Below are 26,497 nucleotides of genomic sequence, written 5' to 3'. Positions count from 1 at the left end.
TTGTGAGAATTACCAAAATGTGACAGACACGAAGTCAGCAAATGCTGTTGGAAAAATGGCACCTGTAGACTTGGAGGGTTGCTGCAAACCTTCCATTAGTGTAAAAAACACATTATCTGTTGTGCAGTAAAAACAAAGTGCAATAAAGATGCACTTGGTTTTACTGCATGCTTATGTATGCTTGTAGTTATATTTTCTGGATAAAAAAAAAAACATGAAAAAATTTCTTAATTGTACAGTAGGCAATCCCAGATCAAATTTTAGGTGATAAAGTAAGCTAACACATTACATGTTTCTTTTAAGCATTTGTAGTTGGAAACTGATTTTTGAACATTTTCAGCTGTGTGTGTGTGTGTTTGTGTGTGTGTAAATATATATGGGGGAGGGAGGAAGAGAAAGAGGCAGGGTTTATATTAAGCCATTCTGAGTATCATTTATTGCCCATTTACCTTTTAAAATTTGATCTAGCTATGGCAAAAAGCTGGAGATCTTTTTGACAACTAGAAAGGCATAAAAGTTGTTTTGTATTATACATGCACACAGATATATTCGAATGGGTATATATATGGAATATATATGTATTATATATACGTGGTAAGTGCTGTGAGTAAAAAAGAAAACTAAGGATAAAGGAATAGAGAGGGTCAGGGTCAGGAAAGAGCCCTTTGCAGAGTAAAGCTTATGTTGAAATTTGAGCATTTATAATTGTTCTCTAGATAGCTAAGTCTTTAACATATTAAAACCAAACAATTGTGGAGTTTTAGGGTTTATTTTAAATTACAGTACATTTACTTCTAAGGTAAAAATAGCTTTTTCAGTGGCATGAATTAAATATAAAACAATATTTAAGCATTCACTGTAAATTACTGTTAATATATCTTAATCTTCATGAAAACGACAGTGTAAAGATCCTAACAATCCCAAATAAAAGTTTTTGCTAAAATAGAAAAAATATTTTACCCCAACTGTTTTTTTTAAAATATTACTTATTTATTTGGCTGTGCTGGGTCTTAGTTGCTGCATGTGGGATGTTTAGTTGCAGCTTGTGATCTCTTAGTTGCGTCATGTGGGATCTAGTTCACTGACCAGGGATCGAATCCAGGCCCCCTTGTGTTGGGAGTATGGAGTCTTAGCCACTGGACTACCAGGGAAGTCCTTTAACCCAACTCTCGAGGGTTTTGGTTTTAGGAAATCAGTAATTTAGCACTGCTTTATTAATATACAGTACATATTAGTTAACCTTCAAGCTAATGTAAATAGTAATATTTACTTCATAAAAGGTGTTTTATTGTAGCATGTGTTTTTGTCCTCAACCTAATGGGCAAAAAAGTTGATATGCATAATTCTTCTTAAAGATAATTAGAAATGTCAAGGAATCTTTAATTTGGGAGTATTTTTTCTTTAATAATGATCTTGGCATTGTTGATGAAATTCCTTAACATCTGTGTTTACTGATCATTGTGACTTAATTAAAAGGTTACAGTTATAGCATGGAAGATAAAAAAAAATAGGACCTTTCTGAGGATGCGATGTGTTTTATTATGAAGTTTTTCTTTTTTATAAATTTATTTTTGGCTGCATTGGGTCTTCGTTGCTGCACGTGGGCTTTCCTTAGTCGCGGTGAGCGGGGACTACTCTTCGTTGCGGTGCGCGGGCTTCTCATTGTGGTGGCTTCTCTTGTTGCGGGGCATGGGCTCTAGGCGCCCGGGCTTCAGTAGTTGTGGCACGTGGGGTCAGTAGTTGTGGCTCACGGGCTCTAGAGCGCAGGCTCCCTAGCTGTGGCTCACGGGCTTAGTTGCTCTGCGGCACGTAGGATCTTCCTGGACCAGGGCTTGAACCCGTGTCCCCTGCATTGGCAGGTGGATTCTTAACCACTGCACCTCTTATTAATGAATTAGAAATGTCTTTCTTACTCCTGACAGAGTAGAAAATACATACAGTTAGTTACTTTATAGACTAGAATTTTCTTCACTCTTGATGGAAATGCATACTGTTCTGAGTTATAAACACATAGAATTTCTCCTAATATATTGTTCAAAAGCACTGTATGAAGAAAAAGTTAAGGCTTATGTGATTTCCCTTTCCCCCCCTTTTCTGTACCCACTTAAAACCACCAAGGTTGGGCTTCCCTGGTGGTGCAGTGGTTGAGAATCTGCCTGCCAATGCAGGGGACACGGGTTCATGCCCCAGTCCGGGAAGATCCCACATGCCGCGGAGCGGCTGGGCCCGTGAGCCATGGCAGCTGAGCCTGTGCGTCCGGAGCCTGTGCTCCGCAACGCGAGAGGCCACAACAGTGAGAGGCCCGAGTACCACACACACACACAAAAAATCAAGATTTACTTGGCACTCTATAGTGGCATTGCCCAATAGAAACATAATGTGAGCACCATACTGAATTTTAAAGTATTTTGCAGGTATATTTAGAGTTAATTTTAGAAATATTGATAAATTTTACTTAACCAAATATGTCTAGAATTTTTCAAAATCATGTTATGCATATAACAATAGATTTTTTACGTTCTTTTAAAATACTGTCTTTAAAATCCAGTGCATATTTTAATTTACATTACAAGGCAGTCTGGAGTGACCACTTTTCACATACATGGTCAGAATGGGATGTTACCATGTTATGTGAATTAATTCTGTAATAACATGTCTGTTATAGTTTGTTATTTTATCCTTATTTGTCATCTAAAATAAGAGGCAGGTACATGGTCAGCAAACTTTCAAAAATGGTGTGCAAGGGCTTCCCTGGTGGCGCAGTGGTTGCGCGTCCGCCTGTTGATGCAGGGGAGCCGGGTTCGCGCCCCGGTCTGGGAGGATCCCGCGTGCCGCGGAGCGGCTGGGCCATAGTTAGGTAGACATTCGTGACCACGTGACTGAGAAAATTGGAGTCAAAAAGTTGGTAACTGAGCTACTAGCGCTTAGGGGGTTTTGTTTGGGCATGCAGATGTCTTTTTTTTTGTGTGTGTGGTATGCGGGCCTCCCTCTGTTGTGGCCTCTCCCGTTGCGAAGCGCAGGCTCAGCGGCCGTGGCTCACGGGCCCAGCCGCTCCGCGGCATGTGGGATCTTCCCAGACCGGGGCGCGAACCCGTGTCCCCTGCATCGGCAGGCAGACGCGCAACCACTGCGCCACCAGGGAAGCCCGGGCATGCAGATTTCTTGAAGGAGTGTGTGTTGAGGGCTCCTAAGATACTCTCATGCTTGATAATTTGCTAAAAGGGAACAGAAATCAGAGAAAAGCTGTTAAACTCATGATTATGTTTTATTACAGTGAAAAGATACGGATTAAAATCAGCAAAGGGGAAAGGGTATATAGGGTGGAGTCCAAGAGAAACCAGGTGTGAGTTTTCAGTTATCCTCTCCTAGTGGAGTTGCATGACAGTGCTCCATTCCTCCAGTTGTCCTGTATGACAACATGGCAAAGTGGTGCCAACCAGGGAAGCTTACCTGAATCTTGGTGTCCAGAGTTTTTTTTAGGGGTCAATTACATAGGCATGGAAGTACCTACATGACTGTCTTTAGTTCCTTAGTCTCCAGTTTCCCTTATTCCTCCTCCCCGCTGAGGTCAAGCTGATACGGTGTAGCCCAAAGCCCCAGGCATACAAAGATAGGGATTTACCATAATTCACATTGTTAATATAAATTATCTGGTGTAGCCCAGATTTTAGGTATACAAAGAAATTTATCAAGCAGAATATTGCAAGGGGTCAGAGGTTATCTCCTAGGAGCTTGTGTTAGGTGATTCCTTTCTTTGGAATGTGCAGAGTTTAACCCCCCAAGCTTGCAGAGTTACCCCTTTACTGCACAGGATGATTCTGGATACAAAGGAGGGTGTCTCTAGTATAAGTTCTTAGAGAAACAAAAGGGTAGATGAAGATTGGCGATAGCTCAGTTTACCTTAAATATCTAATATGTTTTAAGCAAATGGCATGGATTACTGACTGTCAAGGTAGAGCTATATAAAGGCTGACTTTGAGAAGTAAAGAATCTAGCATTTTGGACAGCCATATAGTTACAGGTTTCTTAGTTGGAATCAACTCTTAAAGTTTACTGACTGCCTCCTATAAATTCACCTTGTTTGCTAAAGTATATATTATCTCCTTTAATCCACATCTGAACGTCCATTTCTGCCTGTGATGGGAGGAACTTGTATCAGACTAGGGAAAAATAGTTTGAAGGCATCGTAGAGTTTCTGAGTCAGTCAAGACTTCAGGAGTAAAGATTCAGAAGAGAAGAGAAATAGACGTATTCTATGCTGGATTTCCTCTTGAGATATTTTCTAACTCTTAAGCTCTTTTGGATAAGAGGATAAAAGTTGAGCAGTGTATGAGAGGTGAGCAAAAAGCAACTGAGGGAGTTGAGTGGAGCTTTCAATAGTTTTTGTTGTTGTTTTAGTCCTATATTTGCAGTTTGAATCTTTTGAAAGGCCACACCATAGGAGTGGGAACAAACAGAAGTAGGCCAGACTTTACAGTATCTGAAACTCAGTCTCAAGCCAGCTCTGTTCCTGATTGGACTGAGGTGATCTCTTACTCTGACTGCTTGTTAGAAAAAAATTAAATCCTTTCTGGAAGAAGATAATAACATCCTCCAGAGCTTCTACATTTTTTCTTACATATTTTCGTACAGTCATTCACGTACAATGTGTAGTATTCAGTAAAACAATTACTATGCATTCAACAGGACCAACAGAGAAAAACCGGCAGTAGAAACAGGTTATGCCGGTTATTCATAGGTTGTGTAATTCTGGAGTTATAGACAAGAACTTTAAAATACTATAACCTAGTCATGAAAATAGATGGCAAGGTGAAGAATTTCAGTAGAGAACTTGAATCTATAGAAAGGGATCAAATAGGAATTCTAGGATTGAAAATACAATAACTAAAATTTAGAACCCAGTAGATCGGTTTAACTGCAGTTTAGACACAGCTGAAAAGAGGTCAGCTGGAAGGTTAGTTAGTAGAAAATATTCAGCAACATTGATTTGTCTTTAAGTATGTAAAACAGAGTTGGTAAAACATAATATTATCACTTAAAAATTTGTATTCAGTACCCTACCCCAAGCCTTTGAGCAAACAAAAATTATTCATTAAAAATAGCTTATGTAGAGTTCACTTGTTCAGCACACTCAGCTACTTGGAATAGAGGAGCCCTAGGATGAGAAAATAAGCAAAATACTTACAGATTCAAAATAGATATCCAGAGGTGGATGGTAAAACAGGTATCTTAGCATAGGGGAGTTAGAAGAAGCTCTTAGTTGGGGTAATGGCTACAGTACGCTTGGTAATCTGGTAAACTAGCTCACCACAATTAAGACTGTAGATTAGAAAAGAAGTTACAGGTAAATAATTGAGGAATTGGTTTTGGCAGCAAATACCTTGTTTGATCAATCCAAGACTCCACTATGAATTATACCATTAGTGTATGTACTACTAGGAAAAAAGAAAGCTGTCAATTATAATTGACATCCCATTACAGTAAGTCCCCTACATACAAACCTTCAAGTTGCGAACTTTCAAAGATGCTAATATGTGTTCCATCAACGTCAGGCGTGAGTGAAATTGCAGCTTACCCTCCGTCTCCTGTTGCTGACGATCCTTCAGCTCTACCATCTCCCACCTCCTCTCCCTTCTCCAGTCAGTAGCTCTTCTTGCCTGTTCACCTGTATGCCAGCTGTTGTACTGTACTACTGTACTTTTCAAGGGACTGTACTGTAAGATTAAAAATGTTTTCTTTATTTTTTGTGTTTGTTTTTATGTACTATTTGTGTGAAAAGTATTATAAACCTATTACAGTACAGTACTATATAGCTGCATGTGTTAGTTGAGTATCTAGGCTAACTTTGTTGGACTTATGAACAAATTGGACTTATGAACACGCTTTTGGAATGGAACTCATTCGTATGTAGGGGACTTAACTGTAATTGCGATACATACTGATTTCAGAGATGTTAAAATGTGGGGGAAAAGGTAAATGGTAATCTTAGTTTTAAATCTCAGTTCTATCGATAATTGTTTGTTTGCCTTCTGTCAGGGAACTACTTTGAGCCTGTTTGCTTATTTGTGAAAATGGGATAGTATAGTATGCTCTTTAGAATTAGGAAAACTAAGTGAATTCAGAGACATGAAAGTGTCTAGTATGGAGTAGGCATTTGAAACCTGTTAATTTGACTTTCATTTTTTCCTTCTAAAATTTGGCAGTGTTATAATAATAGGAGGAGACTCCTGACAGCTGACCAGGGTGGGGGAAGAACAAACCCCCAATATATTGGCTAAATAAGAAGTTAAAAAAGAAAATTTCTGTTGGAGCTGTTTAATAAATTGTCAAGTATCATTCTTTATTTTCTCCCTACCCCACCTCTTTCACCTGTCTTATCCCCTCAGTTATATCTAAAGATATCACTGACTGGTTCCAATATGATGATTGATATTTATAATAATGGAACCTACACATCAAAATAATGACATATTTTCACTAAATTGGTTTTTACAAAGCTCATTTTAGGAAGATTTGTAATCCTTCTAAGTTTAGTTGTGATGCTTAAAATCTCAGTCTTTTGTTTTGTAGAATTCTTGCTCTTCTGATGATGCTATATGAATATGGCATTAATTCAAGTGAGAGGATCTTTTTAAGGAAGGGTTGGATTTTGTGATGTTTGATGGACGTGAGAATTCCTCATTTTATTCTTATTTTGAAGATTCCCAGTAAACCGAGAACAACATTTTTCTGGAGCTGTAAGATATCCATAGCTTTAATCTTATGTTCATTCTGTTCTCTTCTTTCAGGATTTTTCAAGTCACATTCAGTTGATAGGATGAAAAAATTTAAGAGAAGGCTATCCCTCACGCTTCGAGGAAGCCAGACTATTGATGAATCGTTGTCTGAATTGGCTGAACAAATGACTATTGAAGAAAACAGCAGCAAAGATAATGGTAAATATTTAGGGGGTAGGGAAGGGGAGGAGAGAATTGAATTACATGATAAATCGAATGTAAATTTACTTTCCTGATTAGTCGTTAGTAGGTTCCTTCTGTTTATTTCTCTGCCTCCTTCCCTAGTTCAATAACTTTTGCTTGCTTACTGGAATGTTCCATTCTTACTCCAACAGTGTTACTATAGCTCGTCTCTAACCCTGATGAATTCTCTATCCTGTTTATCTTTCCATTTTTCATTAGTTCTTAAATAAGAATACTTTGTATAATATTATCCTAGTTAAGTAGCTATTTTTAAAATAACATTTAAATATTTTTGTTATTCTTATAACCAAAGTTAATACAGCTTAAAAGTGCATAGTAAGTTTGTGAAATTCCTGGGAATTCCCTGGTGGTTCAGTGGTTAAGACTCTGTGCTTTCACTTCCAAGGACCTGGGTTCGATCACTGGTCAGGGAATTAAGGTCCCACAAGCCATGCGGCGTGGCCAAAAAAAAAAAAAATTTGTGAATTTCCTGTTTGAAATTTCATCATAGTTTTATAACATTATATATGCATATATTGACTATCCACATAGACGACAAGGTTTATCATATGAGTGAATCATACTATTTTCTTACTTTATATTGACCAAAGAATCTATCCATAGTATTGAGAGCACTTATAGTAGATAGGCATATAATGTTTCACAAGTTTGACAGTTCTTTTTACAGTGTAAAGTAGTTAGTACACAGATATTGATATAAAATAAAAAGTTTGTTAAATTGAATGGATTAAAATGCAAAAATCCTGATGAAATCTCTAGAACAAGCCTACATATTCAAAACTGAAATAGCCCTAGAGATGTCATAGTAATAACCAGGAAAGAGCTTACAGGAATGGCTGCCAGTGTGTCATAATGTACAGATTCTCTTCCTTGCCTCTGCCTGAAGTTCTTTTGTTAGAGGTTTGTGGCAGTGGGTGAAAACATGAATACCCTCATCCTCTCTGGATGAAATGTAACTGTCCTTGTGAGAGAGGGAAAGGTATAATGGAAAGTGCTCTGGACTTTTAAGTTAAAAGTCATGGATTGGAACTTCCCTGGTGGCGCAGTGGTTAATCCGCCTGCCAATGCAGGGGACATGGATTCAAGCCCTGGTCCGGGAAGATGCCACATGCCGCAGAGCAACTATGCCCATGTGCCACAACTACTGAGCCTGCGCTCTAGAGCCCGTGAGCCACAACTGCTGAGCCCGTGTGCCACAACTACTGAAGCCCACATGCCTAGAGCCCATGTTCCACAGCAAGAGAAGCCACCGTAATGAGAAGCCCGCGTACCGCAATGAAGAGCACCCCGCTCACTGCAACTAGAGAAAGCCCGTGTGCAGCAACGAAGACCCGATGCAACCAAAAATAAAATAAATAAATAAATTTATTTTTAAAAAATATCATGGATTGGAATTTGGGATACACTTACACACTTATTAGTTACATGACTCTGAGTAAGTAATTTATCCTACCCAAGCTTCAGTTTATCTCTTCCTCAGAAGGGTCATTATTTTACTCAAGGTTCTCTGGCTCATAATATAGGAGGGGAAACATAGATGAGTTTGGTAGAAAATTTAAAATAATAATTTGGATATAATTTACTTTAGGAGGGAAATATTTCACATTTGGATCAAATCTCAAAGCTGATATTATAATGTCTTACTTTTATTCCTCTTGCCAGGAGAAATATCCTTAATTCTCTCTCAGATCCCCTTTGATTTCTTGTTATTAATTAAACCCTGTATATTCATTCTTATGATCCACGAGTCTTGCTAGCTATTTGCCAGTGATATTCAGGAGTAAAGTAAGCACAGAATACATCTTGATGGATGCTTTCTGGGAACACATTCTGGATGGGAATTTGACTACAAGACAAACCTCTTCAAAAGAAAAAAAAAAAAGAGTGTGGGTCAAAGAAAATGTATATACTTTTTGGAGAGCTAATTAATATTTTAGATTCATAGCATATTTCCTAGAATATTTTAGTATTAATTGTCTTAAAACATGCTTAATTTATAATGAATGGTGAAACATTGAAAATATTTTTTTCAAGTAGAGCATAGTTTAAAATTTACTTTTATTCTAATAGTAACATTAAGAATTAGTAAAGAAGAGAAAATAGAAACTCTACTGAGTTTCCTCTTTAAGTTTTTCGAATTACTTGAAATAACACTTGAAGATGTCATAATAGACATTGATTCCTCTTGGGTTGCAGAGATTGCTGGTAGCATAGGCTATCTCTGAGTTATATCTGCTATTACTTGTTTCCTGTGTATAACAACAGCACATGGGACAGCTTTCACAAAGATTCTTTACCTTTTTGGTTATCTTTCAGTACCTGATAGCTGGTTCCAACATTTTCTTTATTTATGGAGTTTATCTTAAAGGTAAAAAGCTCCTAAGATTGGTAACACGCACAGTCTGTGTCTGAATATGGTTTAATGAATGAGAAGAGATAGACTATACTTTTTAAAAGATCTTCTCACATACGCTATGACCAGTTTGTAAAGCAAGTGATATTTGTCTAACAACTATATAGTGGCAGTGCTGGCTTGAGGAGGAAGAATATAGTTTATAACTTTCTTAAGTAAACTAAACCAATTTTTGATCTCCTGTCTTTTGTTCAGTCACTTGTATGAGCAGAATCCTCTTACTCTTTCATTATATATAGGCAGGTGCCTCTCATGCATATTCTAGGACAAATCAAACGAGAAAGTAGACATATATGGGGATAATACTATAAAAATCTTGGAAAAATTATAATGCATATGATACAGTTGGTGTATCAAAATGTACATACACTGTCACTCATACATGTTCTATCTCCATCCAAAGAGAATTTGAGCTGTTATCTCTATTTTGATAGTTATGAGTCATACTGTGAAGGCTTTAACTCAGTTATAAATGTATAATATAATTATAGTTCACATTAGAGTACCTTTCTAGATAAGCTAGTGTGTTTACAGATTGATCGGTGGATTGAACCCAGGGAAAGAGGAATCTTGAATTTATAGTTAGTGTGTTAAAATTAGGTTGAAAGTTTGCAAACTTGGTTGATTTAAGCATACTGGCCTTAATACAGCTTTTCCTAATTATAAAATGAAATTTTTGCACTAAATTTACAAACTGAAGTATAAGAAACATTTTTTTCTAAAGTACTTTCAAGGAAAGAGAATTCTGAGCACATCAGATTTTTTTTTTTTAGTAACTGAGAAGGCACTGAATATTTCATTAAAAAAAAAAACCGTCAAACATTAATTCATCTCAGTTCCTCAGAAGTTAAAAATAGAATTACCATATAACCCAGTAGTTCCATTCCTAGGAATATATCCAAATAATTGAAACAAGTATTCAAACAGAATCTTGTACATGAATGTTTATATTTATAGCAGCACTATTTACAGTAGCCAAATGGTGGAAACAACTCAAATGTCCATCAACAGATGAATGTATAAACAAAATGTGACATATTCCAGGAATGGAATATTATTCAACCATAAAATGGAATGAAGTACTGATACATGCTGCAATATGGATGAATCTTGAAAACTGAAAGAAGCTAGACCCCAAAGGTCACATACTCTATGATTCCATTTATATGAAATATCCAGAATAGGTAAATCCAGAGACAAAAAGCAGCTGAGTGGTTGCCAGGGACTCAGGAGCGGGGGGAATGCGGAGTGACTGCGTAGTAGATACAGGGTCTCCTTTGGTAGTGATGAAAATATTTTGGAACTAAATAGAAGTGATGGTTGTACAACATTGTATATCTACCAAATAAAATGATTAATTTTATGTTAGTGAATTTCATCTCAGTAAAAACAGTTCATCTGAAAAATACCTTTTTCTCATAGATTCTTGATGTGCTTGCTATAAGTCATTATGATTTTAGACATACAGAAAGTTATATTTCATGATGTCTTGAAGTAGTTAGCCTTACTCTGTAATGAGAAGGGTATTGAAATTATTGATTTGATGAGGACAGGTGACAATTTAATTATGATGAAGAGAATAGATCACACTTATAGAAAGGCAAAAGTAGTGTTTTATTATACGTAAACTATTTGAGGCTTCCAAATGCAGCAATAACAAGAACAAAAAAAAACCCCCAAAAGGCAAAGATTGAAATGGTCCAGTTTTCCAGATATTCAATTTCTTGTCCTTACTCCTCAGTCTGTGCACTGGGACAGTTTATCGTGTTGTTCAGAATTAACAAGACTAGTTTTATGGATATTGTGAGACCTTGTCTTATTTCCAGGTTTCTCCCTTTCTCCTGGTAATCTGATACATCGGGTCCCCCCCCACCCCCCCACCCCGGGCTGCACAGCAGGAGGTGAGCGGCAGGCAAGTGAGCAAAACTTCATCTGCCGCTCCCCATGGCTTGCGTTACTGCCTGAACCATCCCTCACCCCCACCCCACCCCCATCTGTGGAAAAATTGTCTTCCACGGAACCGGTCCCTGGTGCCAAGAAGGTTGGAGACCGCTACACTACATGGTAGCAGTGACAGTTTCTGACAATAGTGGATGACATTAGGTGTTCTAAGTAGTGCTAACTCCTCCAAATAGCACAAGGCCTGTGAGAGGATGAGGCTGAAAGCACAGACTTCATTGGATGTATATAGGGTCTGGAATAGGATCGGGTTAGTAAGAGAGCTTACAAGAGCAGGATTAGGAACCAGGGAGTGAGTTAAGGCTATGAGGTGTTGGCTAAGAAATTCGTTCTCCTGATCATAGTAGTTCACATAATCAGAATATCCAAATAAATAAGATGTCAAGGGCTTCCCTGGTGGTGCAGTGGTTGAGAGTCCGCCTGCCGATGCAGGGGACCACGGGTTCGTGCCCCGGTCTGGGAAGATCCCACATGCCGCGGAGCGGCTGGGCCCGTGAGCCATGGCCGCTGAGCCTGCGCGTCCGGAGCCTGTGCTCTGCAACGGGAGAGGCCACAACAGTGAGAGGCCCGCGTACTGCCAAAAAAATAATAATAATTAAAAAAAATAAGATGTCAAATAAATTCCTTAGTGGAATCTAATGATTGCCATGTTATGGTATTAAAAAATCATTGAAATCCTTACTTGGAACTAATTACTTTATAGAATAGGAAAGATCTAGTGCAGGTTTTCATATAGATTTCCATTACTTTTTAAAATATATTGTGGTAAAATATATATAACCTGTAATTTACTATTTTAACCATTTTGAAGCATACAGTTTTAGTGTTATTACATACATTCACATTGTTGTGCAGCCACCAGCACTAACCATATCTAGAACTTTTTCATCAGCCCAGACTGAAACACTGTATGCATTAAACAGTAATTCCAGACTTCCCTGGTGGCACAGTGGTTGAGAATCCACCTGCCAATGCAGGAGACACAGGTTCGAGCTCTCGTCCGGGAAGAACCCACGTGCCGCAGAGCAACTAAGCCCGTGTGCCACAACTACTAAGCCCGTGTGCCACAACTACTGAGCCAGCGTGCCACAACGACTGAGGCTGTGCTCTAGAGCCCGTGAGCCCAGAGCCCGTGCTCCGCAACGAGAAGCCACCGCCACGAGAAGCCCTTGCATTGCAACCAAGAGTAGCCCCTGCTCGCCAAAACTAGAGAAAGCCTGCGCGCAGCAACGAAGACCCAATGCAGCCAAAAATTAATTAATTAATTAATTAAAAAAAAAAAAAACAGAAAGATCAATAGTCTGTAATAACCTATATGGGAAAAGAATCTGAAAAACAATGGATCCATGTATATGTGTAATTGAATCACTGTGCTGTACACCTAAAAGTAACACAACATTGTAAATCAACTATACTTCAATATAAAATAAAAATTATAAAAAAACAAAACAGTAATTCCCCATTCTCCTCTCCCCTCAGGACCTGGTAACCACTATTCTCCTTTGTCTGTTTGTCCTCTTGTGTCTGACTTATTTCATTTAGCATAATGCCTTAAAGGTTTCCACTTCTTTTTAAAATAAAGAGTATTATTATCTTACTGAACTGTCCAGTTAATTGCTGTCATAATCTTGAAATGTGTGAATATTTGATCTCATCTAGTCCTATGACTTCAGCTACTATGTAATGCTGACTACACTGAAATTTGTCTCTCTAGTCAGGATTTTTTTCTGGATCTTTAGATTCATCATGAAATGCTTACTTGGCTTCTCCACATGGATATCTAATAAGAACCTTAAATTTAATACATATGACCAAACCACAAATCTTGATTTCCTTCCCCCCCAAATCGGCTTCTACTCCAACTTCCCTCACTTAACCTAAACCACTTAAAGCTAGAAATCCAGGAATTATCCTTGATTATTTTCTCTTTTACCCTTTCTTCCCTCCTCTACCGTTGTAGTTTCCTATATATTTACTACATAAATAACTTTAAAAAACTCACTGTTAATGATAGTCATTTGCATACTTGACACATGATTCCAATTGTCCTTTCACATACTGTATTTCATATATTTTTAACAGTCGCTCTATTGGAGATTTAAAATTTTTCTTTGGATAAATATTTTTAATGTAGGTTATTACTAAAAGCTGTGGTGGGGTGCGGAGAGTATGTATGAAAGTAATTTTGCAGCCATGTCTGCTGGCCTTCTGGTTCTGCCATTGTGTAGTATATCCTAAATCTGCCCGCTTCTCTTCATCCTAGTCCAGGTCACCATTATTTGTTGCTTCAAGTACTATAAAATAGTCTCCTCCTGTTTCCCTTCTGTTGTTTTCCTATCATCTGTTCTCCAGCAGCAACCAGAGTGATGTTTGAAAATTTTTTAAATTTTTGATAGTTAATAGATTCAGAGGAAGTTGCAAAGATAGTACAGAGAGGTTGCTTGTACCTTCTCTCAGTACCCCCCCCCTTTTGGTTACACCTTCTGTGACTATAGAACATTGTCAAACGCAGGAAATTAACATTGGAATAAAGCGTGAATATAATTCTATGTCATTTTATCACATGTGTGGATTCATGTAACCACCAGTGCAGTCAGGATAAAGAGCTACTCAGTTGCCACAAAGAGACCCCTCGCATGCTACCCCTTTATAAGTCGTCCCTGCCTCCTTACCTCCCACTATCCCTGACCCCTCACAGTGATATTTTTAAAACATGAATCAGATCATATTACCTCCTGCTTCAGAGCTACCATAACTGCTTCCAATCTCAGAGTGAAATCTCAGACTTCTGTGGTGACATATAAATCTGCTTCTCTCTCTGATCTTACTTAATAACACTGTTCCCCCCACAATTATTACTATAGCTACACTTGCTTTCTGTTTCTCTGATGCAGTGGTTCTCAAAGTGTGACCCCTGGACGAGTAACATCAGCATCACCTGGGAATTTGTTAAAGATGCAAATTTTTGGATTCCATGCCTGACTTACTGAATCAGGAGGTCTGGGGGTGGGACCCAGAAATCTTGTGTTTTAACAGGTCTTTGAAGGTGATGCTGAAACATGCTAAAGTTTGAGGACCGTTGCTCTAATAAGTCAAACTCTTTGCCACATGCTGACTTCTCCAGTAGCCTTTCTCTTTGTCTGGAATATCTTCTAACCCACCACTCACCCATCTTCCTATGACTGGCTCTTTCTTGCATTTATATTTCTTTTGAAAATACCTCTACAGAGAGAACTTTTTTCAACATTCCAGTGTAAAATAACCACTCATTTATTTTCTACTACATCTCTCTAATCTTTTGCATATTACCTGTCATTATCTGATATTTTTCTTATTTATTAGTTTCTTATCTTTTTTCCCCTTCAATAGATTTTATAGTTTCAAAGAGTAGTACCTTGTTTGTTTTGTTTACCTCTTCATGCCCAGGGCCTGGAAGAGTGCTTGTCAAATGGTAAGCACACATTAAATATCCCCTGAATAATTCATTGTATTTATGATCTCTGTTTTTTGTTTTTTTGCAATATTCCCCAGTACTGTAAAGCTATGTTTCCCAGGATAACTTCAGAGAGCAACTAAAACAAATGTCTCTAGGCAGAATATTTATATATTATGATTCCAGATATGAAATATTATAACCTAGAAAGAGACGATGTTTCTTATAGTTCTAGCTTGTATCCCCGAGTGTTTGTAACTAATTTATATGTTTATGACAGATACCCTCTCCCCATTCATTATTAAATCATTGTTTGTTTTGCTAGGCTTAGGTTAAGATTCCCAAATCTTTGATCATCTAGCTACTGCCAAGTAATGTACAGGCATGGGACATGGACTGATGTTCTGCATTACTAGTTATGCATTTCCCCTACCTCCAGTCTGGTGTTCTACCCAGAGTAGATGACCTAGGCCTTGTGTGATCCTTGAGGGCTCTTTTGCCCCATCCTCCATCTCTCTCCTCCTTTTAGGCAGCCATTATTAGTCGAGGCACAAGCCCAGTGGCCTTCTTGGCTCATTTTTCATAAGCCCATGCCATGGCCTTTCTTGTTCTGTGGATCTGAACCACCCGGTCCTGCCATTGTTCTCTGTGTCTGATAAACCTTTACATGTAGAGGAATCTCCTCATCAGGAAATAATCCTTACTCCTGATTATCAACTACAAAAGAAGAGCCAGCTGCATGTTAGAGGAGAAGATACTCAGAGAAGCCCACTTCCTTTTAAAATTCCTGATTACTACCAGTAAAAACGTAATTCTAATACAAAAGACTGATTGTGTGTCACAGAAGACTTCATGTCCTTAACAGTTATCAAAGCTCTTCTTTGGAGGTGGAAAGGTGTCATGAGATTCCCTATAAACATTATAAAACAGGGTTTCCCCCATTTAGAATTAAATAATTTTAAAGTATTTTTGTAATGTTTCTGCATGGTTATAGGCCTATTTTTTAAAAAAACTCTTTATAGTAAAAAAAATTCCAAATTTGAGGTAATAAATTTCAGAACTTCTATATTGATCTGTACTTAAGTACTTCTGTTTTATTTACTAACTTGACATACTTTTTTGAATGTCTGGCAAGTAGGGATATAAGTTACTTCAGGCCAGGACCATGTCTTTTATATTCTACAGCATGCCTAATCATAAAGCCTATATGAGGCAGTCAGTAAACGTAGAATTATGGAAACAGTCTTGAGATGTATTAAACAGATCAAAAATCTTTGGGCTATATTAGTAATTTTGTGATTGCTAACCAGTTTTGACTATATTAAAAATCGGTAATTAAGTTACTAGATCAATTCCAAATAGTGAAGAATTTTCTGTATTTTTTCATAGAAATTATTTTAATTCTAGTACTTTATATACATAGCCAAAGAAATGAGGTTAAATGTAACGATCTCTATCATAATCTTTTGTTTTGTTTTCTCTCTTGCTTTCTCAATCCTTCTCATGTGATCCTGGATGGAATGATTTTTGGATACTCTGAACCACAGAGCCTATCGTGAAGAATGGCAGACCTCCAACCTCTCACAGTATGCATTCCTTCCTCCACCAGTACACAGGGTCCTTCAAGAAGCCCCCATTGCGGAGACCACATAGCGTTATTGGAGGAAGCCTTGGCTCCTTCATGGCAATGCCCAGAAATGGAAGCAGATTAGGTAATTTGTGTTTTTAAAAATTTTCTGACTGTAGCTTATGTCCATAGCTAGGTTTTAGTTGTATGCAAGTCAGTCAGCCTTTATTATCTAGTTTTTTTTGTAAGGTAAAAATTAAGTTGAGAACAAGAGAGCAGAAAGATGGAAGGGTCTAGAGAGGCAGTAGTGCTGACACTACAGAGGAGTAATATTTGAAAATTTGTCCATCAGGAAGAAAACAAAGCCCTTAAGAGGTGGATGCAGGATTTCAAGATGAATAGCAGTTTGAGATGGTGCTTAATTTAGGGTCATACTTAGTAACTCCAGATTATCACCATTTGATAGCTTAGTGTAATAATTAGTATATATGATGATTACCTGAGTTGTTATTCTTACATCACTGTGTCATTTTAAATATCTAGGAAAAATATATATCTGCAAGTTTCTGTTTATTTCTCTGGTCTTTTCTGATGGTTTCTTATTTATTTATCATGTTTTGTTTTTAAAATGATTTTAAGTATAATTATTTTATAGTCTTATGACATAATTATATTTACTGAAGTTCCTGAGGGTTTTATTCTGCTTCTTGCTTTATCTGCTTACTCTAGACATAGTAGATTATTTTCTCATGTGTTTGGTTAATTTTAGGAGGATGAGCTTATTATCTAGAGGGGGGTTTTGTCTGTGGCTTACACTGGTTCATGAGAGATGATGGTTAAAATTTTCAGAAATTTTGCAAGCTGATTGTTAAACATAGCCATTATTAAAATTTAAATTATATACACTTACAATTAAGTAAACTAAATTAAAAACAAAGGTAATGAATACTCAAAAGTCATTGTTTCCTAATTATTTTACTACACTTTACTGTTGTCTATCTTTGGGGGTTATTTATTTCTATTACATCTGGATACTCAAAATACTGTGTCATGGTGTGCCCATTTCCCAACTTCATGTTCAGTGATGCCATGTGGGTAGCTTGAGGTTGGCCATGAACGGAGTATTTACCCCACAGAAATTGGAAAACACTTCAAATGAGGGCTTAATTTATTGTTCTCTTGATTGTCTAGACTAGGGGTTGGCAAATTTTTTCTATAAAAGGGCTAGGCAGTAAAAATTTTTGAGGTTTTGTGGGCCATATATGGTCTGTTGCATAATATTCTTTTTAAAATAATTCTTTAAAGATGCCAAAACCGTTTTTAGCTCAGGGCCATACAAAAACAGGTCACATATGCTGATCCTTGGGCTAAACTTAAGAAAGTGATGTTGAAAATGTTAGTAATGCGGATTAAATTTAAAAGTGTGTTATCTTTCTGTAGCTGTTACATTGTGAATTACACAAAGATTGAGCCATTTGAGAAGTAAATATTCTTCAGTTACTCAAAAACTATTACCTGATTCAGAAAAGAAGTTGCTCATACCAGTGACAAATGAGTAAAGTCTTGACATAAGCCTCCATCATTTCACTTTTGTCTTGTTGACGGAAATGAAAATACCAGCTGGTATTCATGTCGGAACTATACCTGCTCGGTAATGACATGAGCTGTTTCTTGGTTGAGTCAGATGCTACTCAAGTATTTATTCATAGTCTGAGATTAATATGCTCCTTTGTAGTCCTCATGCAGAAGAGCAGATTTCTTTTTTAAGTCTGCCTTTTACTGAAGATGTAGCTCTTTGAGAGTCTCGTGCCTTTCTAAGGGAGCTCTCATTTGCAGGTGGGACACCCGAGGCTTCATCTTTTATCTCATTGTGGCTGCTAAATCTAAGCACATTCTTACCAAGATAAGAAGCCCATCCCAAGAAAGTGACAGAGTCAATTTTTGCATAACAACTTTGGACTTTCAGTTCTCTCTTTGTCTTTGCTTCCTAGGTATTAAACATATATTCATGCAAACTTAGCTATACATTTTAAAGTATATTTTAATTCAACATTTCCTTGAGGAAGGAAGATTTTTAAATTTTGCTGGAAGTGGAAGGCATGGTTAAATTATCTTTAACATTTTAAAAGTGTGGCAGTAAAGAATGCTTGGCCTCAGATGTATTAAATACCATTGGATTAGGAATCAGTCACCCAATAAATACATTGACTTTCACTGCCATGTTAATATTTTGTTCAGATGGGATAAAATTTCTCCAGAAATCTCTGTGTCATTGAAGTATATTCTTAAATTATATATTGGTTTATTAAAAACCATTATTACTATTTGCAGCTGCTTATCAGTGTGAATAAGAATTTTCTCAGTAATGTGTTACCAAGACAAAATACAGAAATGTATGAATTCTAAGACTAATTTGATGAGACCCTGGAGTTCAGTTTTTTTGTTAAACAGTTCTTATATTTGTATAAGTAAATGTTAACTAAAAGTTCAAATTTATAATTATGAAATACTATTTTTATTTATTTTACATGTTGATATTTCATATAACATTTCATTTGAAAGAAAAGGTCCAGTTGTTTAGTCCATTCTTTGATTCTTTTTAGTTAATATTTAATTCAGTAGAATATTTGTTGAGCCACCTACTAAGTATCATGAACTTTGTTCGGTTCTAGGAATAGAAGAGTGAATAAGCCAAATTCTTCCCCCAAGGATCTTGTAACTTGGTGTAAAATAACGTGAACCAAAAAATGCTCTTCAGTGCAGTAGGTGTGCTAGGTGTGGGTTCAGTAGTCATCTGTGTCTGAGAGTAGAAAAGACTTCACTGAGTGCTGATGACATATGTGCATAGTTTTGAAGAATGGGTTCACCAAATTGATAAAATGAAGAAAGGCATCTCTTACAGATAAGAAAAAAAAAAGCTTGTTAAAGCACTGCAGTGTGAAACAACATGATACTTTTGGGGGAGTGAATAATTCTGTGGAGAGGACTGGTGGCAAGAGATGTGTTTGAGATCTAGCATTTGTTTCTGGTGGGCTGCTCTAGATGAATTAGAGGATGATTGACCAATGCAAATTTATGAGCAGATACACAAGTATACAAGTATGTTTTTAATATTCCCAAATGGAATTAATCTCCCTCCCCTCTACTCCCATTTATCTTTTATCCCTATTTTAAAAATATCATAATCCACCTTGTATTGTAAGTGAAGTATGTTTTGGCCCCCAGTAGATTTTGTGGTACTTGTTTTGTAGTTACGATACAAAGTAGATACTCAGTGAATACTTTTTGAATTGTTGTTTTTTAACACAGGGGGGTGGGAAGCTGCATTAGCAGCTGTAAAACAGTTTTTAAAAAGAATATTCAAAGAACCAGTTCATTTGGCTATAGACCCAATAGCCCATTATTTCATGGAAAGAATACTAAACTAAATAAAAGACCAGGTTTCTATTTTAGGTCTGCCTTTAAGCTCTGTGACCTTTGAAAGTCATTTAACCTTTCAAGGTCTCAGTTTCCACACCTGGAAAATAAGAGAATTGACTAAAATAATCCTCGAGTGTTATTTTCGGTCTCTAATTTTAATATTCAACTCTTGGTAATAACTTGAATGTTAGTTTTTTAGAATAACTTTTCATAATCTGAGAGCATAGAAGGATTTATACTACTGTTTTAGGACATTTGTTCTAAGTGTGCAGTTTTTATTAACTGCCCATCTGTGGTACCCAGAATGTAAAAGACTTCTTATGCTATGATTTTTATGTGTTGGCTGTCTACATCTTAACCTGTGGTGATAATAAATTAAGTGATATAGTAGAATTTAATACATCTCTTCTAAGATAAATAATGTTTCATTTTCTGATACAGATATTGTTCATGAAAATCTAAAAATGGGATCAGATGGTGAGAGTGACCAAGCTTCTGGGACATCATCTGATGAAGTCCAGTCACCTACGGGTGTTTGTCTTAGAAATCGTATACATAGACGGATCTCAATGGAGGTACCATTTAAAAAATACAAATATGCCTGTGTTTGTACGTAAACATATATATGTATAAATTTGCATATATAAATGTGTGTGTGTGTATATATATATACATATATATATGTATGTATGTCAAACAGAATAAATGCCTATTTGAAAATGTTGATTAGGGCAGTGACACCTGTAAGAAAGTTGTTTCTTTGCATTAGCAAAAACTAGTCTGTGAATATTATTTTTTTCTAATTATCTACTATACCAAGGCAAGTATACATTAATTATACTTAAACATTCCGCAAAATACTATGTAGGGTCTCTGTAAGGGATATGTGGATTTTCAAAAGTTTCAGAAATCCAGGATGATACATTAGGAAAGTCTTCTTTGTAGAAAATATTTTAATTATATTTTTGAGATTCACCTAGATACTACAAATTTTATAAATATTTTATTTCAGATTTCAAAAGGTATACATAAAATAAGCACCAGCTTTTTTTCCTTGCTTTATATTATAAATATGGATATCACTTCCTTTATGGTTTATTACACCTACTGATCTCTGTAGCACATATAAGTTATTTCTCCTTGTAAAAGGATGAAGAGCTCATTTCCTTTTCTTTGTCAATGTTATGTATAACCTTGAGAACAGAAGTTGATTATGAATATTATTATTTCCATATATATTGTAGATTAAAATAATTTTCTCCAAAAAAATTGAACATGTTTTAAAATAAGAATATTGTTGTTTTTTGAGTGCTATTGAGTTAATGATGATTAGGGTATTTATCCTATTGGTTGATTGTATTTTCACTGATCAAAGATTGCTTCTGAATCAGTTACAGAAAACAGTATCAGTTTCTAAATGGTAAAAATAGCATTTTCAACTACTGAAATCAACCTGATATCTGTTTATATCACTGTATAAATTATATCACAGTAGTAATAAAAGGGCTTCGCTGGTGGCGCAGTGGTTCAGAATCTGCCTGCCAGTGCAGGGGACACGGGTTCGAGCCCTGGTCCGGGAAGATCCACTTGCCGCGGAGCAACTAAGCCCGTGTGCCACAACTACTGAAGCCTGTGCGCCTAGAGCCTGTGCTCCACAGCAAGAGAAGCCACGGCAATGAGAGGCCTGCGCACCGCAACAAAGAGTAGCCCCCGCTCGCTGCAACTAGAGAAACATTGCACACAGCAACAGACCCAACGCAGCCAAAAATAAATAAATAAAATAAATAAATTTATTTAAAAAAATAGTAATAAAAATATTATTTTTCTTCACCATATATGTGATTTTCTTTATCATATGTTTAAAAATTTTATTTAATATTAGGATCTATGTCTGGACTTTCTCATTCTTCCATTGAGCTATATATATTTTTCCCCCAAAGAGACAAACTCTTGGTTATGTTTTTTTTTATTGTATAATTTAGTATCTGGAAAGACTTCTTTCTTAACACCCACGAACCCCCACATATATACTTTTACTTATTTGAGAATGTTCCTGGATATTTTCTATTTATTCATCTAGACAAATTGTAAACATTTTGTTTCGTTCCAAGAATAATCTGACTGTGATTTGTTTAGGGTTATGTAAAATATAAAACTAATATGGGAGGATTATCATCATTTTAATTCTCTTATCATTTGAGAACATAATATAAATCTATACTTAAGCCATATATCTCTCAATAAATATGTATACAGTTCCTATACATCTCAATTTTGTTTCATGGTTTGGTTACTATTCTGAACAGTAGGGATTTATTTTTAAAGGATTTATGTTTCTTGGTGTGATAATATAGGCAAGATCTCTTTTTATGTTTCTCCCAGTTCACATAATACAGTGAAATAGAAATGCCTTTTACTTACTTCTTTCCATTGGCATAGCAATAATAAAATATTTCAACTGTCTCACTGTTTTGCATGCAAAATCATACAATATCCACTTGGTTATTTAAACCAATCGCATTTTGTGGTAGACTTTGCCTATTCTTACTATGGTATAATAATGTCAAAATTATTCCCATGTTGAATTTATCAGTGAAGGGACTCAGAAATAACTGGGTTGTAGAATACCATTTCTGTTAAACTATATTGTATAATTTTGCTTACAGTAAATAAATACATTGGCATTCAGTATATTATATATAATCAATGTAGGTAACTTTACAATTGCAATAAAACTTTATAGTTATTGATCACTAAGAAATAATATGTTAGAGCCCATGAATCCAAAAGTAAAATGCCCTTGTCTTTTCTGTTTGTGGTTACCTACAAATATCTTTTTTTCCTGCTTTTTTAAAGGATTTAAATAAGCGGTTATCACTGCCTGCGGATATCAGAATACCTGATGGGTATCTTGAAAAGTTGCAGATAAACAGTCCACCATTTGATCAACCAATGAGCCGAAGGTCTCGGAGAGCTTCCTTAGTAAGTTTTTAAGTCTACTATACCTGCACCATCAGATCTGGTTGTTTGATTTTCTGGGTATAAACATTTTATATTAATTTTTATATTTAATTGTTGAATAGCTAAAGTTCATTATGTTGCTTTCTGGATTTTGTCATTTTCCCTTCTTAAGGGTTTAAAGATATTATATTCGAATAGAATTTAAGGTATATTTTATTTTTTGGTAAATTTTACTGATACATGCTAGATGTACAGAATATGTACTAGGTATGTTAGTATTTATTACTATATACTAGATATACAGAAAAGTACATAAACCATAATTGTATAGCTCCATGAATTTTTGTAACGTTAACATACCTGTGTAACAAGTACCCAGATAAATGAAATTCCAAAAATCCCAGAAAACCTGTCCTGCCACTTCTTTGTTCACTTTCTACCCTCATTTCCTCAACTTTAGCCATTATCCCTGCCTTCTAATGCCAAAGATTAGTTTTACCTATATGTTTCCCACTGTTTTGATTATATTATGTTTATAGTGTTTTAGTATCAGGAAAGATTTCTTTATTCTCATTTACATACACATTCTTATTTATTTTAAAAATGCATTTGATATTCTTTTTCTGATTATTCTTAAACTTTTGAACTTTATATAATTATGAATATACAGATTATTAAAATACATTTTATTGAAATATATAAAAATGTGTATTTATACAAGTTTATATATATAGTATACAATAAATATCCTATTATGTATGTATTATGTATGTACACAATGTGTATTCTTTTGTGATTGACTTCTTTTGTTCAGTGTTGTGCTTGTTTTTCATTTAGGTTATTGCATGTGGTTATGTAATTCATTTGTTCTTTTTGTTGTGTGGTTTTCCATTGTGTGAGTATGCTATATTTTATCCAGTCTTCTGTTGATGGACGTTTACATTTGAGTTATTTTTAGTTTTGGCTATGATCAAATATTGCTTCTATCACTATTCCTGTCCATGTGTTTCGGTTAACATATGTAAGCATTTCTGTTGGTTGCGTATCTAGGAGTGGAATTGTTGGATCAGATTGTATGCATATATTCAGCTCTTCTAGGTATTGTCAAAATAGTTTCCAAAGTGATTATACCATTTTACACTGCCATCACCAGAATATGAGAGTTCTAGTTGCTCTCCATGCAGTTTTTTTTTTTAAATTAATTTATTTATTCATTTTTGGCTACGTTGGGTCTTTGTTGCTGTGCACAGGCTTTCTCTAGTTGCGGCGAGTGGGGGTTACTCTTTGTTGCAGTGCACGGACTTCTCATTGCTGTGGCTTCTCTTTGCGGAGCACAGGCTCTAGGCACGCGGGCCTCAGTAGTTGTGGCTCGAGGGCTGTAGAGCACAGGCTCGGTTTAGGCATGTGAGATCTTCCTGGACCAGGGATTGAACCCGTGTTCCCTGCATTGGCAGGCGGATTCTTAACCACTACGCCACCAGGGAAGCCCCTCTCCATTCGATTTTCTGATACTGTTTCTTCTTCTTCTTTTTTTTTTTTTTTTTTTTTTTTTTTGTGGCACGCGGGCCTCTCACTGTCATGGCCTCTCCCGCCGCGGAGCACAGGCTCCAGAAGCACAGGCTCAGCGGCCCTGGCTCACGGGCCCAGCTGCTCTGCGGCATGTGGATCCTCCCAGACCAGGGCACAAACCCGTGTCCACTGCATCGGCAGGCGGACTCCCAACCACTGCGCCACCAGGGAAGCCCTCTTCTTTTTTTAAAAAAATTTTTTTAAACTTTTCTGGTGAGTGTATAGTGCTGTATCATTGTGGTTTTATTTTTCATTTTCCTGATGCCTTAAGTTGAACACCTTTCTAATATTTATTGGCCATTTAGATATCCTCTTCTTTTTTTTTTTTTTTTTTTTTTTTGCGGTACGCGGGCCTCTCACTGTTGTGGCCTCTCCCTTTGTGGAGCACAGGCTCTGGATGCACAGGCTCAGTGGCCATGGCTCACGGGCCTAGCCGCTCCGTGGCATGTGGGATATTCCCGGACCGGGGCACGAACCCATGTCCCCTGCATCGGCAGGCGGACTCTCAACCACTGCGCCACCAGGGAAGCCCAGATATCCTCTTCTTTGAATTAAGTGTTCAAGTCTATTATCTCTTTACTCTTGGACTTTCTGCCTTTTTCTTATTGGTTTGTTCGGAATTCTTTATACATATAAAGGACCTTTGTCAGTTACATGTCTTGCAAATATCTTCTCCCAATCTGTAGCAGTTGACCCAGCACTGCTTATTGAAAGGATAGCTTTCCCCATTGCGTTGTCACCTTTGACATAAATTGAGATGATTGTGTATGTGAGGATCTGTTTTGGATGACTTTAGTTCTGTGGTAGAAGAATATATAAAGTGCTATGAGACAATTAAAGAGACAGCAAGTAAAATGTCTTTGCACATCACAGGCTTACAGAGGTGATAGTGCTTAAGCTGGCTCTAGAAGGATGGGTAGTTATTTGACATTCACCATTATACAACAAGGTTAAAGTGTAATATCAACTTGACTTTGGTATAGGTTTATGATCATCATAGTTTTGTATCACTGCTTAAGACATTTTTATTCAAATAACTTTGTCATTTAATTACCAGCTTGCAAGTATTCTTTGGTTATCGATTTTTATTACAGATCGGTACTTAAGATAAGTTTTGGAGTTAGTAAATATTTCAGATTGGGACTAAAGGTATGGTTTAATCACCAAAGCTATCATCTAAGACCTGTCTTTTTCAGTGTACATGAAATTAAGGAAAACAGTGCCCTCTAATGAATGTTAAGTGACTGGAGTTTTCATTGTGTTGAGTGTTCCTAGCTACCTCCCTTGCTTTTTGATCTGAAATGGCTTATAGATTTCAGATTAATCATGCCAGCTGTGTTTTGGTTTCTATTGATTCATCCTTTTCATTATCTATCTACCTTATTTACTAAAGCCATGGTTTCTTTGAAGTATATTAGAAAATTATTCTTCAATACCCTAGGTTTATATGTGAAGGGGAAGGATTAGGGAATGCATGGAAAGGAGATGGGAAAAGAAAAATATTCTTCACATTTGTTAGAGCTCATGTTTCCATGGATGATATACTCTTTATCTTAAAAAAAAGTTTTTCAAGACAAAATATAAAATTTTGTCTTTTTAAAAGGATAAAACTTTTTTTGTTTTTAATAGCAGTGTATTATAAGTAGGGTAGTAAAAATAACATAAATCCTTTGTTTGAGTAAGAAATAAGAAACCAGTCAGAGAGTTCATTTCTGGTAGAGAAAGACATACAATAGGGCTGATTGGTTCTTCTGTGAATTTATGATCACCAGCCTCAGTTGGATTCTCAGTATGGCTTGGCTACCCTATTGTATTGTATTTCTCTGGTTAATTCTTTCCCTCTCTAAGCAGATGACCTCTCCCACTACATGACAAAGAGAGAAGCCACTAACCAGAAACCCTCTCATTTTCTGAATTACACTAATTCTCCTCTTTCCTTTCTTTAATATTGAGGAATTGTCCTTCTTCCTATCCCATCTCCTCAGGATGCTTAGAATATTTGTTATTCCTATACACTAATGTATAGTCAGTTTCCCTCTCTTGCTGAATCCTTTCTATTGGCTTTTTTTTTTTTTTTTTGCGGTACGCAGGCCTCTCACTGTTGTGGCCTCTCCCGTTGTGGAGCACAGGCTCTGGACACGCAGGCTCAGTGGCCATGGCTCACGGGTCCAGCCGCTCCTCGGCATGTGGGATCT

General features: G+C 36.5%; 1 protein-coding gene across 3 annotated transcripts in view; it reads left to right on the top strand.

Moving 5' to 3' along the window:
- CDK17 (cyclin dependent kinase 17) overlaps positions 1–26,497 on the top strand; it is a 99,639-nt gene that overhangs the window by 45,838 nt on the left and 27,304 nt on the right. For all 3 annotated transcript variants that reach the window (XM_007125140.4, XM_024127254.3, XM_055085253.1), the window contains 4 exons: positions 6,789–6,935; positions 16,333–16,497; positions 20,214–20,347; positions 22,629–22,754. In XM_007125140.4, coding sequence (XP_007125202.1) covers positions 6,818–6,935; positions 16,333–16,497; positions 20,214–20,347; positions 22,629–22,754 — 543 coding nt within the window. In that variant the 5' untranslated portion in view covers positions 6,789–6,817. The remainder of the gene's footprint in view (positions 1–6,788; positions 6,936–16,332; positions 16,498–20,213; positions 20,348–22,628; positions 22,755–26,497) is intronic.

This window comes from Physeter macrocephalus, chromosome 6, assembly GCF_002837175.3.
Source record: "Physeter macrocephalus isolate SW-GA chromosome 6, ASM283717v5, whole genome shotgun sequence".
Classification (NCBI taxonomy): Eukaryota; Metazoa; Chordata; class Mammalia; order Artiodactyla; family Physeteridae; genus Physeter; species Physeter macrocephalus.
Note: the sequence above shows the minus strand (reverse complement) of the source record. Positions and strands in the feature narration are given on the sequence as shown.